This window comes from Suncus etruscus, chromosome 5 (genome assembly GCF_024139225.1).
Source record: "Suncus etruscus isolate mSunEtr1 chromosome 5, mSunEtr1.pri.cur, whole genome shotgun sequence".
In the NCBI taxonomy this organism is placed as follows: Eukaryota; Metazoa; Chordata; class Mammalia; order Eulipotyphla; family Soricidae; genus Suncus; species Suncus etruscus.
This window is the reverse complement of record NC_064852.1, coordinates 17,366,723-17,380,427: the sequence shown is the minus strand read 5'-3', so window position 1 is coordinate 17,380,427 and position 13,705 is coordinate 17,366,723. Positions and strand designations below refer to the sequence as shown.

The window sequence follows — 13,705 nt, the reverse complement described above, 5'->3', positions numbered from 1 at the left end:
TCTTTTTCTTTCTTCTTTTCTTTCTCTTTCTCTTTCTTTCTTTTCTTTCTTTTCCTTTCTCTCTTTCTTCTTTCTTTCTTTCTTTCTCTTCATTCTTTCTTTCTTTCTTCTTTCTTTCTTTCTTTCTTTCTTCTTTCTTTCTTTCTTTCTTTCTTTCTTTCTTTCTTTCTTTCTTTCTTTCTTTCTTTCTTTCTCTCTCTCTCTCTCTCTCTCTCTCTCTCTCTCTCTCTCCCTCCCTCCCTCCCTCTTTCTTTCTTTTCTTTTCTTTTTTTTTTTTTTTTGGTTTTTGGGTCACACCCGGCAGTGCTCAGGGGTTACTCCTGGCTGTCTGCTCAGAAATAGCTCCTGGCAGGCACGGGGGACCATGTGGGACACCGGGATTTGAACCAACCACCTTTGGTCCTGGATCGGCTGCTTGCAAGGCAAACGCCGCTGTGCTATCTCTCCGGGCCCCTTTTCTTTCTTTCTTTCTTTCTTTCCTTCCTTCCTTTCTCCTTCCTTCCTTCCTTCCTCCCTTCCTTCCCTTCCCTTCCTTCCGTCCTTCCTTCCTTTCATTCCTTCCTTCCGCCTTCTCTTTCTTCCTTCCTTTCTTTCTTTCTTCTCTTTCTTTCTTTCTTCTCTTTCTTTCGTCCTCTTTCTCTCTTTTCTTTCTTTTTCTTTTTTTTTTTTTCCTTTTTCTTTCTTGTCACACTCAGTGGCACTCAGGTATTACTTCTGGCTCTGTGTTCAGAAATCGCTCCTGGCAGGCACAGGAGATCACATGGGGGTGCCAGAACTCAAACCACATCCATTCTGGATTGGCTGCATGCAAGGCAAACACTCTACTAATATGCTATCTCTCTGGCCCGTTCTTTCTTTCTTTCTTTTATTTTTTCCTTTCTCTCTTTTCTTTCTTTCTCACACCAACTTTCTCCTCGCTTTTTACTCAGAGGACCCTGGAGATTAAACCAGATTGGCCAGCCCAAGACAAGCACCCGGTCCTCTACTGTCTCTCCTTCTTTGCCCTCCCACTCTACTAGTATTCTGTCTACTAGCCCAGAGCTTAGACCTCAAGGTCCAAGAAAGAAGTGACTTGCATGCCTTCAGAGTGGGGTCTTGAAATCCTTCCTGTGAGACCCCAAGGCACTTGCTCCCAACCGACTCCTCCCAAGCTTCTAGGATATAGTAGGGGAGTTGGAACTTGAGGAGCCCCCACAGGGAATTCCACACCCCTTGGGTAGGCAGCCCCACCCACTGGCTCAGCAGGTCTGAGGGGTACGGATCACAATGACCCTGAGTGAGGCCTTTGGGGGGGCAGGGGAGGAGCTGGGCAGAGACCAGGCCAGGAAGATGGGCTTGTCAGGGACCAGTCCAACTGTCAGTGGACCCTAAACTTTAAGGACCCACAGGTGCCCCCCAGAAACTCCACCAGGGTGAGTGTAATAGTGAGAGATAAATGTGGAGTTGACTCCAATCTGGGAATGAGGGTGGAAGAACGCTTGGTCCCCTGGAGACCCTGTTTCCAGGAATGGAAGAGGCAAACTTGGACTGTGTCTTTCCCAAAGAGGATGTGGGTGACCCTGGCGTGTCTGGACCCTGTCCCAAGCCTAATATCTCAGACTCTGGGGCATCTGCATGCCCCATTCTCACACCCATCAAAAGGCCCAGGACTGAAGCTGGAACCGTCATCCAGAAGTTTGGGGGTCCCTTCTTACTGAAGATAGTTTTCTTAGACCCTATTAGTGGGGCAGCAGCAGAATAACCCCCCAAAACGGGTTACACCCTTCAACTCTGGGGTGAAAACTGACAAGGCGGTGGTGGTGAAACCAACAAGGATCCACTGCAGGGGTTTGGGGCGCTGGGAGCTGAAGGCCAGAATAGTCTCCTGGTCCCCAAGCATCGCTCTAGAACTTTCTCCTGATGTCCCAGCGACAAGCCCGTGGGGCGGGGGGGAGATGGGGTGCTTCCTAGTATGGCTGGTTGAAGTTTCCAACCAAACCAAAAGTCAGTCTCCACTTTTAAGTGGAGTTTAAGAAGCAGGGTGCGCGCATTGGGGAGCCGTCTCTACAGCAGCGCGCAACGTCATAGCAACTCCAAAAAGTGGGGGGTCACTATTTCCGTCATCCGGGTGAGGAAATAGAGGATGGGGGGCGCCTGACCGAGCCCCTCAGCGTCTGGAGAGCCAGGAGAAGGTCTTCCCGCTAGCAAACGCTCCGATCGGGCACTATGGCCTGGATGCCGGTTCCCACCTGGGACCTCGCTCCTCTGCGCCCAGGGCGCATGCAGGGGCGTCGGGATGCCGTGAGCTGAGTGTCGGGGAGCCAGACATGCCCCGGCCGCGTCACCCCAAGCCCAAAACCCAGCAGGTGGTGCGGGAGGGGTCCCCGGGCCATGGGTGCCCGGGCCAGGGCAGGAGAGACAACCGGCTGAAACTCCCGCAGCTCCAAGTGGCCCGGGGCGCACGGCGCATCGGGGACTCGGGGTCCTCTAGGAGCGGCACCGACAAGTGGCTGCCCTCCTGGGACGACGAGGCATCCCCCAGGCTGGGGGTGGGCAGCCCAAGGTCCTCGGTGCGCCTGCCCCCGCTGCCCCCCAATGCCACCGTGGCCCAGCGCGCGGCCCGCAACCGCGAGGTGCTCAGATCGGTGCTGCTGCCACCCTTGCGCCAGGCACGCCAGCGCCCCAAGGCTCCCGAGCGCCCCGCGTTCGAGCCCTGCACCGAGCCCCAGGCCGACACCCTGGGCGCCGTCCTGGGGGAACTCCTGCCCCCCAAGTTCCGCCAGTTCCTGCAGCGCCTCCACCAGCTGGCCTCCGAGCCAAGCCCCCCACCCAGTGAGCATCTATCTCCCCGCACCCGACCTGGAGGAGGGGCTCAGGCATGGCCCTTGAGGGGGGTCACCCCAAGAACTCGTGATGATGGCCTTCCTGAGCAACCTCTAGCATCCATCGTTGGGTTCTGATTGATTGTTTTTGGGGGTTCCACCCAGGGGTGCTCAGGGATGCTCCAGGCTCTAGGATCAGGGATCATTCCTAGGACTGTGCTCAGGGATCATTCCTGGTTTTGTTGTTAGGGAGCACTCCTGATACTATGCTCAGGGTGTTGTTTTGTTATGTTTTTGTTTTGTTTTGTTTTTTTTTGGCCACACTCGGTGCTCAGAGATTACTCCTGGCTGTCTGCTCAGAAATAGCTCCTGGCAGGCACGGGGGACCATATGGGACACCGGGATTCGAACCAACCACCTTTGGTCCTGGATCGGCTGCTTGCAAGGCAAACGCTGCTGTGCTCTTTCTCTAGGCCCTCTTTGTTGTTGTTGTTGTTGTTTTGTTATGTTAATTATGTTATGTTGTTATGTTATGTTATGTTATGTTATTATGTTGTGTTGTATTGTTATGTTTTATGTTATGTTATGTTTTATGTTATGTTGTGTTGTGTGTTGTTATGTTATGTTTTATGTTGTAATGTTTTATGTTGTTATGTTTTATGTTATGTTATGTTATGTTATGTTATGTTATGTTGTGTTGTGTTGTGTTGTGTTGTGTTGTGTTGTGCTGTGCTATGCTATGCTATGCTATGCTATGTGTGTGAAGATTGGAAGCCAGAGAGATAGTTCAGCACTAGCCTTGTATGTGGCTGACCAGGTTCGATCCCTGGCCTTCCATTGGTCCCTTGAGTCCCCGCCAGGAATAATGCCTGAACGTGGAGCCAGGAGTCATCACTGAGCACTTGCTTTGTGTAGCCCCACAACACCAGTTTCTTGGGTGGGAAGGAGTTGTGAGTGGGAATGGTTTGAGCAGCTCCACTGAGGAAGCTGACAGATGGCTCCTGGTACTGTGCTCAAGGAGCGTTCCTGGTTCTGTGCTTAGGACTATGTTCAGGGCTCATTCCTCCTGGATCTGTGCTCAGCACTCACTCCTGGCTGTGGTCCCACTCAAGGGCCCATATGGAACACCGGGGATCAAACCCAGGTCATCCAAGTACAAAGCAAGATCCCTCCCTGCTGTGCTCCCTCCCTGGCACCCACCTTTGGAGAGCTAGTTAATCCTTATATTCCAGAAGAGGAAACTGAAACTCAGAACCCAACCACTTGAAAGGGCTCCCCCACCCCTCAGCCCTGGCTTCTCTATTTCTGTTCCCCTTCTAGCTCGGCGGGCAGCACACCCTGACTTTCTCCGCCAAAGGGTCGTGCCAGACAACTTCGGCTGTCCGTGTCACTGCTCCTGCTCCTTCCTTCCAGGCTTTCGGTAAGTAGGTGTCATCCCCTACTGGTGGACAGGGTCAGGGTGAAACTTTTCATGGCTAGTGCTGGACCAGGGCTGGCCTCTGTTTCCAGGGATCACTCGCCTCCCCTTCGAACCCGTTTCCCGAAGATTTTGCTCCATCCGAGTCCTACCCTGTGTCCTGTGAAGGAGAAGTTCACCACGGTCAAGAAGACGCCCTCGTGAGTCAGCTTTGGGGAGCAGCTGGGAAAGGACTTGGGCAAAGACTGGCATGGGCGGAGAGGAGCAGGGAGCCATCCAGCTGATCATGACTTGGGGAGAGGTTTCTGTTGAGGGGGTCATGTCCAAAACTCTACAGGGGTTATTCCCAGGTCACACATATCCCTGGGTGTCAGGGATACCCACTACGCAGTGATGTCCAGGATCGAACCATTGTCCCTTGCATGCTAGGCAAATGCATTCCCCCTACCATGCTGTCTCTGCTCATGTGCTTCTTTAGGGCTAAGGCGAGCTACACCCCCTCCAGCCCTGAGCATCCTCACCCTCTCTCTTCTCACCAGATGGATCAGTGAGTGAGCACTGTTTGCACATTTCCATCTTTTTTTCCCCTGCTCCCCCAGTCTCCCGTCAGCTTCCTCAGTGAAGATGCTCAAACCTTGCCCACTCACGTTTCCTTCCCACCCAAGACACTGATGGTGTGGGGTCACACCAGGCAGTGCTCAGGAATGACTCTTGACTCCGAGCTCAGGCATTATTCCTGGCAGAAACTCAAGGGTCCCAATGGAGTGCCAGGGATTGAACCTGGTCAGCCACAGGCAAGGCTAGTGCCTTATCTGCTGGACTATCTCTCTGCCCCCCACAGACCCTCACATATAACAAGAAATTTGCAAGTAACCTGGTGCCCATCATATATAGACTTATAGTATATTATAAGATATAAAATATATACTTATATATAATATATAGTATACTTACAATATTTATTTACTTATATACTTTTACATATACTTATATATACTATAAAAAGTATATATAATTATATATAAAATATATACTTATATACTATACTTTTTTGTTTGTTTGTTTTGGGTCACACCCGGCAGCGCTCAGGGGTTAGGAGTTACTTCTGGCTCTATGCTCAGAAATCACTCCTAGCAGGCTCAGGGGACCATATGGGATGCCGGGATTTGAACCACCGACCTTCTGCATGCAAGGCAAACTCTCTTACCTCCATGCTATCTCTTTGGCCCCTATACTATACTTATTCTAGTATACTTTTTTTTGGTGTTTGGGTCACACCTGGCAGCGCTCAGGGGTTACTCCTGGTTCTACACTCAGAAATTACTCCTGGCAGGCTCGGGGGACCACATGGGATGCCGGGATTCGAACCACCGTCCTTCTGCATGCAAGGCAAATGCCCTATCTCCATGCTATCTCTCTGGCCCTATTATAGTATACTTATTTTTTGGTTTGGGCTTCATTTGGCAGTGCACAGTAGTTACTCCTGGGGATAAGAGACGTTGGGGATTGAATCCAGGTCAGCTGTGTGCAAAGCAAGCGCTCTCCTCACTGTACTATTGCTCCAACTCCACTTTATTTATTTTCAGTTGGGGCCACACCTAGTCTTGCTCAGGGGTTACTCCTGGCTCTTTGTTAATGAATGACTCCTTGGATCCCATGTAGTGCTGAGGATTGAACCTGGGTTGGCCAAATACAAGGAAAGCACCTCCCCTACTGTATTCTTTCCCCTGCGTCAATTTATTTTCCAAGTTGACCCCCCCCCCTCCACTCTCAGAGGAGGCTCACAGTACTGGATTTAAGAATCAAAGGGGGGTCCGGAGAGATAGCATGAAGGTAGGGTGTTTGCCTTGCATGCAGAAGGATGGTGGGTCAAATCCCGGAATCCCAGATGGTTCCCCGAGCCTGCCAGGAGCAATTTCTGAGCATAGAGCCAGGAGTAACCCCTGAGTGCTGCCTGGTGTGACCCAAACCCCCCCCCAAATTAAAATAAAATAAAAAATCAAGGGGGCTAGGGACCAGAGAGATAGCATGAAGGTAGGGCATTTGCCTTGCATGCAGAAGGACAGTGGTTCGAAACCTGGCATCCCATATGGTCGCCCGAGCATGTCAGGAGCGATTTTTCAGCATAGAGCCAGGAGTAACCCTTGAGCGCTGCCGGGTGTGACCAAAAAAACAAATCAAAACAAAAAGAATCGAAGGGGCTAATGAGATAGGACAGCAGGGGAGGTGTTTGCTTTGCATATGGCTGATTCATGTTATTTTATTTTTCCTTTCTTTTCCTTTTTTTTTTTTTTTTTTTTTTTTTGAGAGGGAACCGTGCCCAGCAGTGCTCAGTGCTTACTCCTGGCTCTGAACTCAGGAATCACTCCTTGTGGGCTCAGGGAACCATATGAAATTGGGTCAGCCATGTGCAACACACCCGCTATGTTATTGCTCCGGCCATGATCCATATTTTATCTCCATCATCCCAGAGGATTCCCCAAACCCTGTCAGGTGTGACCCCTGAACACAGAGCCAAGAGTAAACCCTAAGCACTTTTTTTGTTTGTTTTTGGGACACACCATGCGGTTCTCAGGGGTTACTCCTGGCAGGCTCATGGGACCATAAGGGATACCGGGGATCGAACCTGATTAATTCCTGGTTGGCCATATGCAAGGCAAACACCCTACCACTGTGCTATTGCTCCATACCCATCCTGAGCACTTCTGAGTGTTATTCTAATCCCCCAAAATTGAAGGCTTGTCCCCCAGGGCTTTGACTGGTGGAGCATGACTGGTGGTGCTGGCTGGTGGAGGCAGCTTGCAGAGGTCTAATGAAAATAATCCCTTGTCCCCAGTAGACATAGTTGTGTCCCAATAAAAGGAGTAAAATGTGGCCCTATGCCTGGCTTGTGGTCCCACCTGGTGCAGGGAGGAACAACCTGGGTTCAGACAGGACTCCTCAGTTCCAAATGCTCCATGTAACAAAAACAGAAACTGCTGGAAATCATTTACACGTTACCAACCCCACAACTCACCCTTTACTAGCCTCACGGTCTAAGAATGATGCTATCAGGCTGGCAGGGAGGGCACAGGTTTTCTTTCTCTTTTCTCTTTCTCTCTTTTTCTCTTTCTCATTCTCTTTCTCTCTCTCTCTCATTCTCTTTCTCTTTCATCTTTTTCTTTCTTTCTTTCTTTCTTTCTTTCTTTCTTTCTTTCTTTCTTTCTTTCTTTCTTTCTTTTTTTTCTTTCTTTCTTTCTTTCTCTCTCTCTCTCTCTCTCTCTCTTTCTTTCTTTCTTTCTTTCTTTCTTTCTTTCTTTCTTTCTTTCTTTCTTTCTTTCTTTCTTCTTTCTTTCTCTTTCTTTTCTTGTTTTTGGGTCACACCTGGCAGTGCTTAGGGGCTACTCCTGACTCTACACTCAGAAATCATTTCTGTCAGGCTCAGGGGTCCATATGGGATGCCGGGATTCGAACCACTGTCCTTCTGCATGCAAGGCAAATGGCTTATCTCCATGCTATCCCTCCGGCCTAGGGCACAGGTTTTCTATGTGTGATGCTAGGTTTGGTCTCCAGAACCAGAGTGGAAAAAGGCAAAGCAAAGAAATAGGGAAGTGGGGCTGGAGAGAGAGAGTAGAGGGGAGGGCACTTGCCTTGCACACAGCCAACCCATGTTCAACCCTCAGCATTCTAGATGGTCCCCCTGAGCACTACTAGGAGTGATCTGAGTGCAGAGCCAGGAGTCAGCCCTGAGCACCACCCAGTGTGGTCCCAAAATAAAAAAAAAGTGAAGGAAAGAAGTGATCTTGTCTGTGATATTTGTAGGGCATTTTAAATTTTATTTTATTTTTTGTTTTTGGGTCACACCCGGCAGCAGTCAGAGGTTACTCCTGGCTCTGTGCTCAGAAATCACTCCTTTTTTTTTTTTTTTTTTTGGTTTTTGGGCCACACCCAGCGATGCTCAGGGGTTACTCCTGGCTGTCTGCTCAGAAATAGCTCCTGGCAGGCACGGGGGACCATATGGGACACCGGGATTCGAACCAACCACCTTTGGTCCTGGATCAGCTGCTTGCAAGGCAAACGCCGCTGTGCTATCTCTCCGGGCCCTCAGAAATCACTCCTGGCAGACTCAGGGGACCACATAGGATGCTGGGGATTGAACCTTGGTCCATCCTGGGTTGACCACATGCAAAGCAAATGTGCCATCGTTAAGGCCCCTGTAGGTTTTGTTTATGGGGGAGGGGTCACATTCGGCTGTGTTCAGGGGCTACTCCTGACTCTGCACTTAGATGTTGCTCCTGGTAGGCACAGGGGACCATATGGGATGCCGAGATTCGAACCACTGTCCCTCCTGGTTCGGCTATTTGCGAGACAAATGCCCTACCATTGTGCTATCTCTCCGGCCCCAACTTATATGGCATTTTTAAAAGAACAAATTAGGGACCAGAGAAGAGAGAACAGCAAGTAGTGCACTTGCCTTTAACATTACCAACCCCACTTTGATTTCTGGCATCACGTAGGGTCCTCCGAGCACTTCCAGGAGTGACCCCTGAGTGCAGAGCCAAGAGTCAGCCCTGAGCTGCTGAGTGCCTCCCCTCTAAAAACAGGGTATAAGGTTAGACCTGGGATCTGGCTCAGTGGTAAAGTACTTGTTCTGTGTTGTGTTAAATAATTAACGATGGTGGTGGATGGAGATGGATGGATGAATTTTTCTCTGCCATCCCAGGCCACATGGCTCCGCAACCCCCATTCAGCTGGCAGGTGCCAGGCTTAGGTGAATGGCAGAATCACTCATCCAGAGACAGGCATCAGGAAGTATCAACTTTATTCATACCGTATCCACCACATGTGTGGCCTCTATCATAACCTTTCAAGCATTTGCTATTCTTAGCTTGCTCTGCATCTTAACTCCTTTCAGCCATCTTCCCTTTGACCTCCATGCTGGCCAAAGACCAAAAGGGGAAAAGCCTAATCCCCTGGGTCAAAGGCCTTATATAACCTTTCAAGACCACTCCTCGGAATGGAAGGGTCTCAGGTAGGTACACCTAAATCCAGGGTGGAGTTACAGTTCTGCATATGTAAGGTTCTGGGTTCAATCCTCAGCACATGGGGCCAGAGAGATAGCATGGAGGTAGGGTGTTTGTCTTCCATGCAGAAGGACGGTGGTTCCAATCCCGGCATCCCATATGGTCCCCCGAGCCTGCTAGGAGCAATTTCTGAGCTTAGAGCTAGGAGTAACCCCTGGCGCTGCCGGGTGTGACCAAATAAACAAAAAACAAATTAAAAAGATCAATCCTCAGCACAGTCCCCTCATCCTCACTACACACACACACACACACACACACACACACACACACACACACACACACACACACACACACACCAGCCAGGTGTGATCCCTGAGCACAGAGCAAGGAGTAAACAAGCCCTGAGCATCGCTGGGTGCTGTTGAATTAATTAATTAACGATGGGGCTGGATGGCGGTGGATGGAGGCCTTTGTGCTTAGGCCCCAGCCACGTGGCTTCATCCCCCATCCAGCTGGCAAGTTCCAGGCCCAGGTAATCCGCGTAATCAAGACTCACTCACACGCAGGCTTCAGGAAGAATCATCTTTATTTATGCCCTAGCCACCACAGGTGTGTGGCCTATGTCAACCTTTTAAGCATTCAGCTATATTTTGCTAGCCCTGCATCTTATCTCCTGTTAGCCATCTTCCCTTTGGGCTCCATGCGGCCCAAAGATCCAAAAGCCAGGAAGCCAAGCCGGGCCAAGAGAGAAACGGCAAAAAAGGCAAAGAGCCAAAAGGGCCGAATTCCCTTGGTCCCAGCCTTATCTACCTTTTTCCAAACCCCTCCCAGGAATGGGAGGGGCTATTTCTCTTTTGGCCCGGCTTGGCTTCCTGGCTTTTGGATCTTTGGGCCATGGAGCCCAGAGGGAAGATGGCTAACAGGAGATAAGATGCAGGGCTAGCAAAATATTGCTGAATGCTTGAAAGGTTGACATAGGCCACACACCTGTGGTGGCTAGGGCATGAATAAAGATGATTCTTCCTGATGGCTGCGTGTGAGTGAGTGATTTCACCTGGGCCTGGAACTTGCCGGCTGCATGGAGATTGCAGAGCCATGTGGGCTGGATGGTATCCTCCACCATCCAGCCTCATCGTTAATTAATTAATTCAACAGGTGCGGCCCCAAAACAACAAAACAAAAACAGCAAAGGGAGCAATTGGGGTTGTGGCTGAAGGAGTTCATGGCTGCAAGGGCAGAGGAACCCCCAACCTATGATGGCAGGGTTGGGGGGCTCCACCCTCACCCTCATTCCCTTCGCAGCTTGGTGCTGTGGCCACAACTATGACCTTTTAGGCATTGTGCATAAAAGGAGCAAAAGGCTCTTTGGGCTGGACACTCGGGGTGCCCATCCCCTTGAGCTCTGGTCCTGGCCCTCTTGGGGTGGGGTAGGGGTACAGTAGGACAGTCTCCTAGCAGGCCAGGGTTTGAATTCGGGCTCCCCTCTGCCAACCCCTGGGCTCCTTGGCAGGTGGCAGATCTGGGTGGTGGCTCAGCGCGTCGGGGTCCCCATCAGGCTCCCCCAAGGAGCTTGGCGGTGCCCGGGGTCTCTCTCTCCGCAGGCCACACTGTCCCCAGGTCCCCCCCTTCAAGGCTGCTATCAGCCAGAGCTCGTCCTCGGGGCAGAGTGCGGGGTCGGGCCGGCGAGGCCGCCCCTTCCGAGTGCGCTTCGCGGATGAGACGCTCGGGGACTCGGCGCTGCGCTACTGGGAGCGCAGGTGTGCAGGTGTGCAGGCCGCAGGATGCTGGCCGGGCTCGGCAGAAAGTTCCAGAAGCTCCGCCACCTCCTCTGTCCCCCTGGGGATGGCTGGGACCAAGAAGCTAAGCCCCACGCCCAAGTGCCCCGGCCCAAGCATGTGGTCCTCTCCGAAGCGCTGCTAGGGTCTGTTCCCAGGGGTTCAGGGTGAGGCTAGGGGGGCAAGGGGCGGGAAGGTGGTGGGTGGTGGTGGTGGTGGTCCTGCTCCCCAGAGACTTTCTGGGGCTCAGTCTTTCCCCTCTGCAGCCCCAACCCTGAGCTTCCCATCTGCCTCTGTTAAATAAGCACCTACTGTGTGCTGCAGGGCCCTGCAGTCTTACTACTGGGGGAAACACCCCCCCCCCAAACCCAGTGGTGGGGAGGTTTCCCAGGATATTGGAGCTGGAAGCTCAGGTTTTACCCAGATCTGATTGTTTGATAGGGGTGCTGGAAGGGGGCAAGGTGATGGCAGCCTGGGAAAGGAGTTTGGGGAGGCTGGGAGAGGGATTTGGGGAAGGACTGAGGGATAGGGGAAAGGGGTGTGGGGCATGGGGAAGGACTAGGGCAGCAGAGAAGGGGGTAGGAGAGGAGGTGAGAATGGGAGGGACAAAGGGGAGAGGTGTGGGAGCAAGGGTGGGGAGAGGGGTTGGTGGCAGAGGGAGGGGAGGAGTAAAGAGTGTGGTAGGGGAAAGGGGAGTAGCAAGGGTGAGGGGAAGGGGAGAAGGGTGTGGAGCAGAGAGGATTGGGAGCAGCTCTGAGGGCTGAAGGGTAGGGGAGAGGGGTGAGGGGCTGGGGCAGATGGAAGGGGAAAGAGGTGGTGTAGGGAGAGGCACGAGCAAGGGGAGGAATGAGGGAGGTAGGGGAAAGTATGGGGTTCCCCAGAAGCCTGAAGTAGGGGTCAATCCTGGGTATCGCTCCCAATCCACATGCACCCCAACCTCTCTACTGTCTATGCCCAGGTAGGAGGTGCGTGATGGATGTGCAGAGCCAGGGCTGAGGTGTGTTCGAACCCCCCACAAGCAAGCCCGTGCCCCCAGGGAGCACTGTGGCTAAAAATTCAGGAGCACCCTTGGCTAGGAAGCTGCTTTCCCAGGAGCACCGAAAAGGGATGTGTGTGTGTGTGTGTGCATGACCCTGACAGTGGGGAAATGGAAATGGAGTGGGGAAAATGAGGTCACTTCTGGGAGTGTCTCCCAAAGCAGCTGGCTGGCACCAGATTACTGCTGGGCAGCCACTGACTTCAGAGGAAACCCCATCTCTGCTCTCACCCGTGTTCCCCTTTCCCCCCCCCCCCCCGCAGCCCGGCAAAACCTCAGCGGCAGGACCCCCACAGTCCTGGAGGAACAGCTGCTGAAGAGCCTGGCGAAGTGGCTGGAAAGTCTGTCTAGGGCACAGGGCTCTGAGGTCCAGGAGGCAGCCCGGGCTAGCGGCCCCTGCAGATGGTATTGCCCAGGACCTCGAAATTTTGGGGATGTGGGGGGGGGGGGGGGGGGGCCCGGTGTCCCATGTCACAGTGTATTCTTGGCCTTTTAAAAAGGGATTGGAGGGGTTTGAGACATAGCACAGTGGTGCTTGTCTTGCATGTAGCTGACCCGAGTTCAACCCCCATCATTCCCATAGGATCCCCCTGAACACCACCAGGAATGATTCCTGAGTGCAGAGCCAGGAGTAACCCCTGAGTGCTGTCGGGTGTGGCCCCCCCCCCCAAAAAAAAGTCATTGGATTTGGAGCTCTCAGACCATGCTCTGCCCCTACAGGTCCTCTCAGAAGCTCTCTGAGGCAGCCCATATGAACCGCTCCTCACAGCCTGCTCCCCGGGCTGCCGCCCACAGCCCCTTGGGAAACCCCCAAACACCCCCACGCATCCACCGCCTCCTGGACCCCCTGGACAAGATGCCTCACTACTGGAGCCGGAATCTGGTAAGACATTCCACCCCTGTGAACACTGGATGGGGGGTGAGGGGAACCCACCTGGAGACCGATAAAGGCGGGATGGTTAGGCCCAGGGGAGCTGGGACAGAGGCTGTAATTATGGGATCCTGTGATTGTGAAGCCACCTAGACTAAGACCCCCCCCACGTCCCTCCTAGCTGTGTGTTGGGACTGGGGACCCCTTCTCTGCACCCCCGGGTCCCACCATGCCCAGCTGGACCCCTCTTCCCGCCCCAGGAAACCTTCCTGCCCAGCCTGGTCCTGAACACGATCCTGAAGTGAGCTTACCCGAAAAGGTGTTGATGATGCAGCCCACCAGTGCAGGCAGTGAACCGAGCCTTCCCACCCCCAAATAAACCACATCTCGGGGGCCGGGGACTGGCTGGTCTCCCCTGAAATGCTTCTGCAGGGCCTGCTTGCTTGCTGTCTTGGGGTGCCTGTTTGGGGGCAATGAGGAAGAGGAAACAAGGCAGCCTGGTGGATCTGGGAGAACCCCTCTCTAGAACATGGGCGGGGTCCGGGGTCCCACCCCCACATTTTTATTCTGGTTTTTTTTTTTTTTTTTGGTCACACCCAGTGTCACTCAGGTTACTACTGGCTCTGCACTCAGGAATCATGCCTGCCAGCTCAAGGGACCCCAAGGGATGTTGGAAATCAGACCCAGGTTGGGGCACTGAAGACAAGTGTCCTCCCAGCTGTGCTATTGCCCTGGGCCCACCAACCTTACACTTCTGTTGTTTGTTGTTTTGGGGTCACACCCAGCAGCACTCAGGGGTTAC

General features: G+C 52.6%; 1 protein-coding gene across 1 annotated transcript; it reads left to right on the top strand.

Annotated features, from left to right (window-relative positions):
- Positions 1–2,306: 2,306 nt before the first annotated feature.
- On the top strand, positions 2,307–13,208 carry C5H9orf50 (chromosome 5 C9orf50 homolog). The gene is made up of 7 exons (XM_049772812.1): positions 2,307–2,811; positions 4,122–4,221; positions 4,311–4,418; positions 10,823–10,986; positions 12,296–12,437; positions 12,753–12,915; positions 13,164–13,208. Exons 1-7 carry the CDS (start codon positions 2,307–2,309, stop codon positions 13,206–13,208), a joined length of 1,227 nt encoding a protein of 408 aa, XP_049628769.1.
- The last annotated feature ends 497 nt before the right edge of the window (positions 13,209–13,705 follow it).

What these genes read in the sequence shown, in the direction of transcription:
- C5H9orf50 (XM_049772812.1), top strand. Translation starts at nt 2,307, where the DNA reads ATGCCCCGGCCGCGTCACCCCAAGCCCAAAACCCAGCAGGTGGTGCGG. An exon ending in ACGGTCAAGAAGACGCCCTC is followed by an intron (nt 4,419 to 10,822) that starts GTGAGTCAGCTT and finishes CTCTCTCCGCAG; the next exon opens with GCCACACTGTCCCCAGGTCC. An exon ending in GCTAGCGGCCCCTGCAGATG is followed by an intron (nt 12,438 to 12,752) that starts GTATTGCCCAGG and finishes CTGCCCCTACAG; the next exon opens with GTCCTCTCAGAAGCTCTCTG.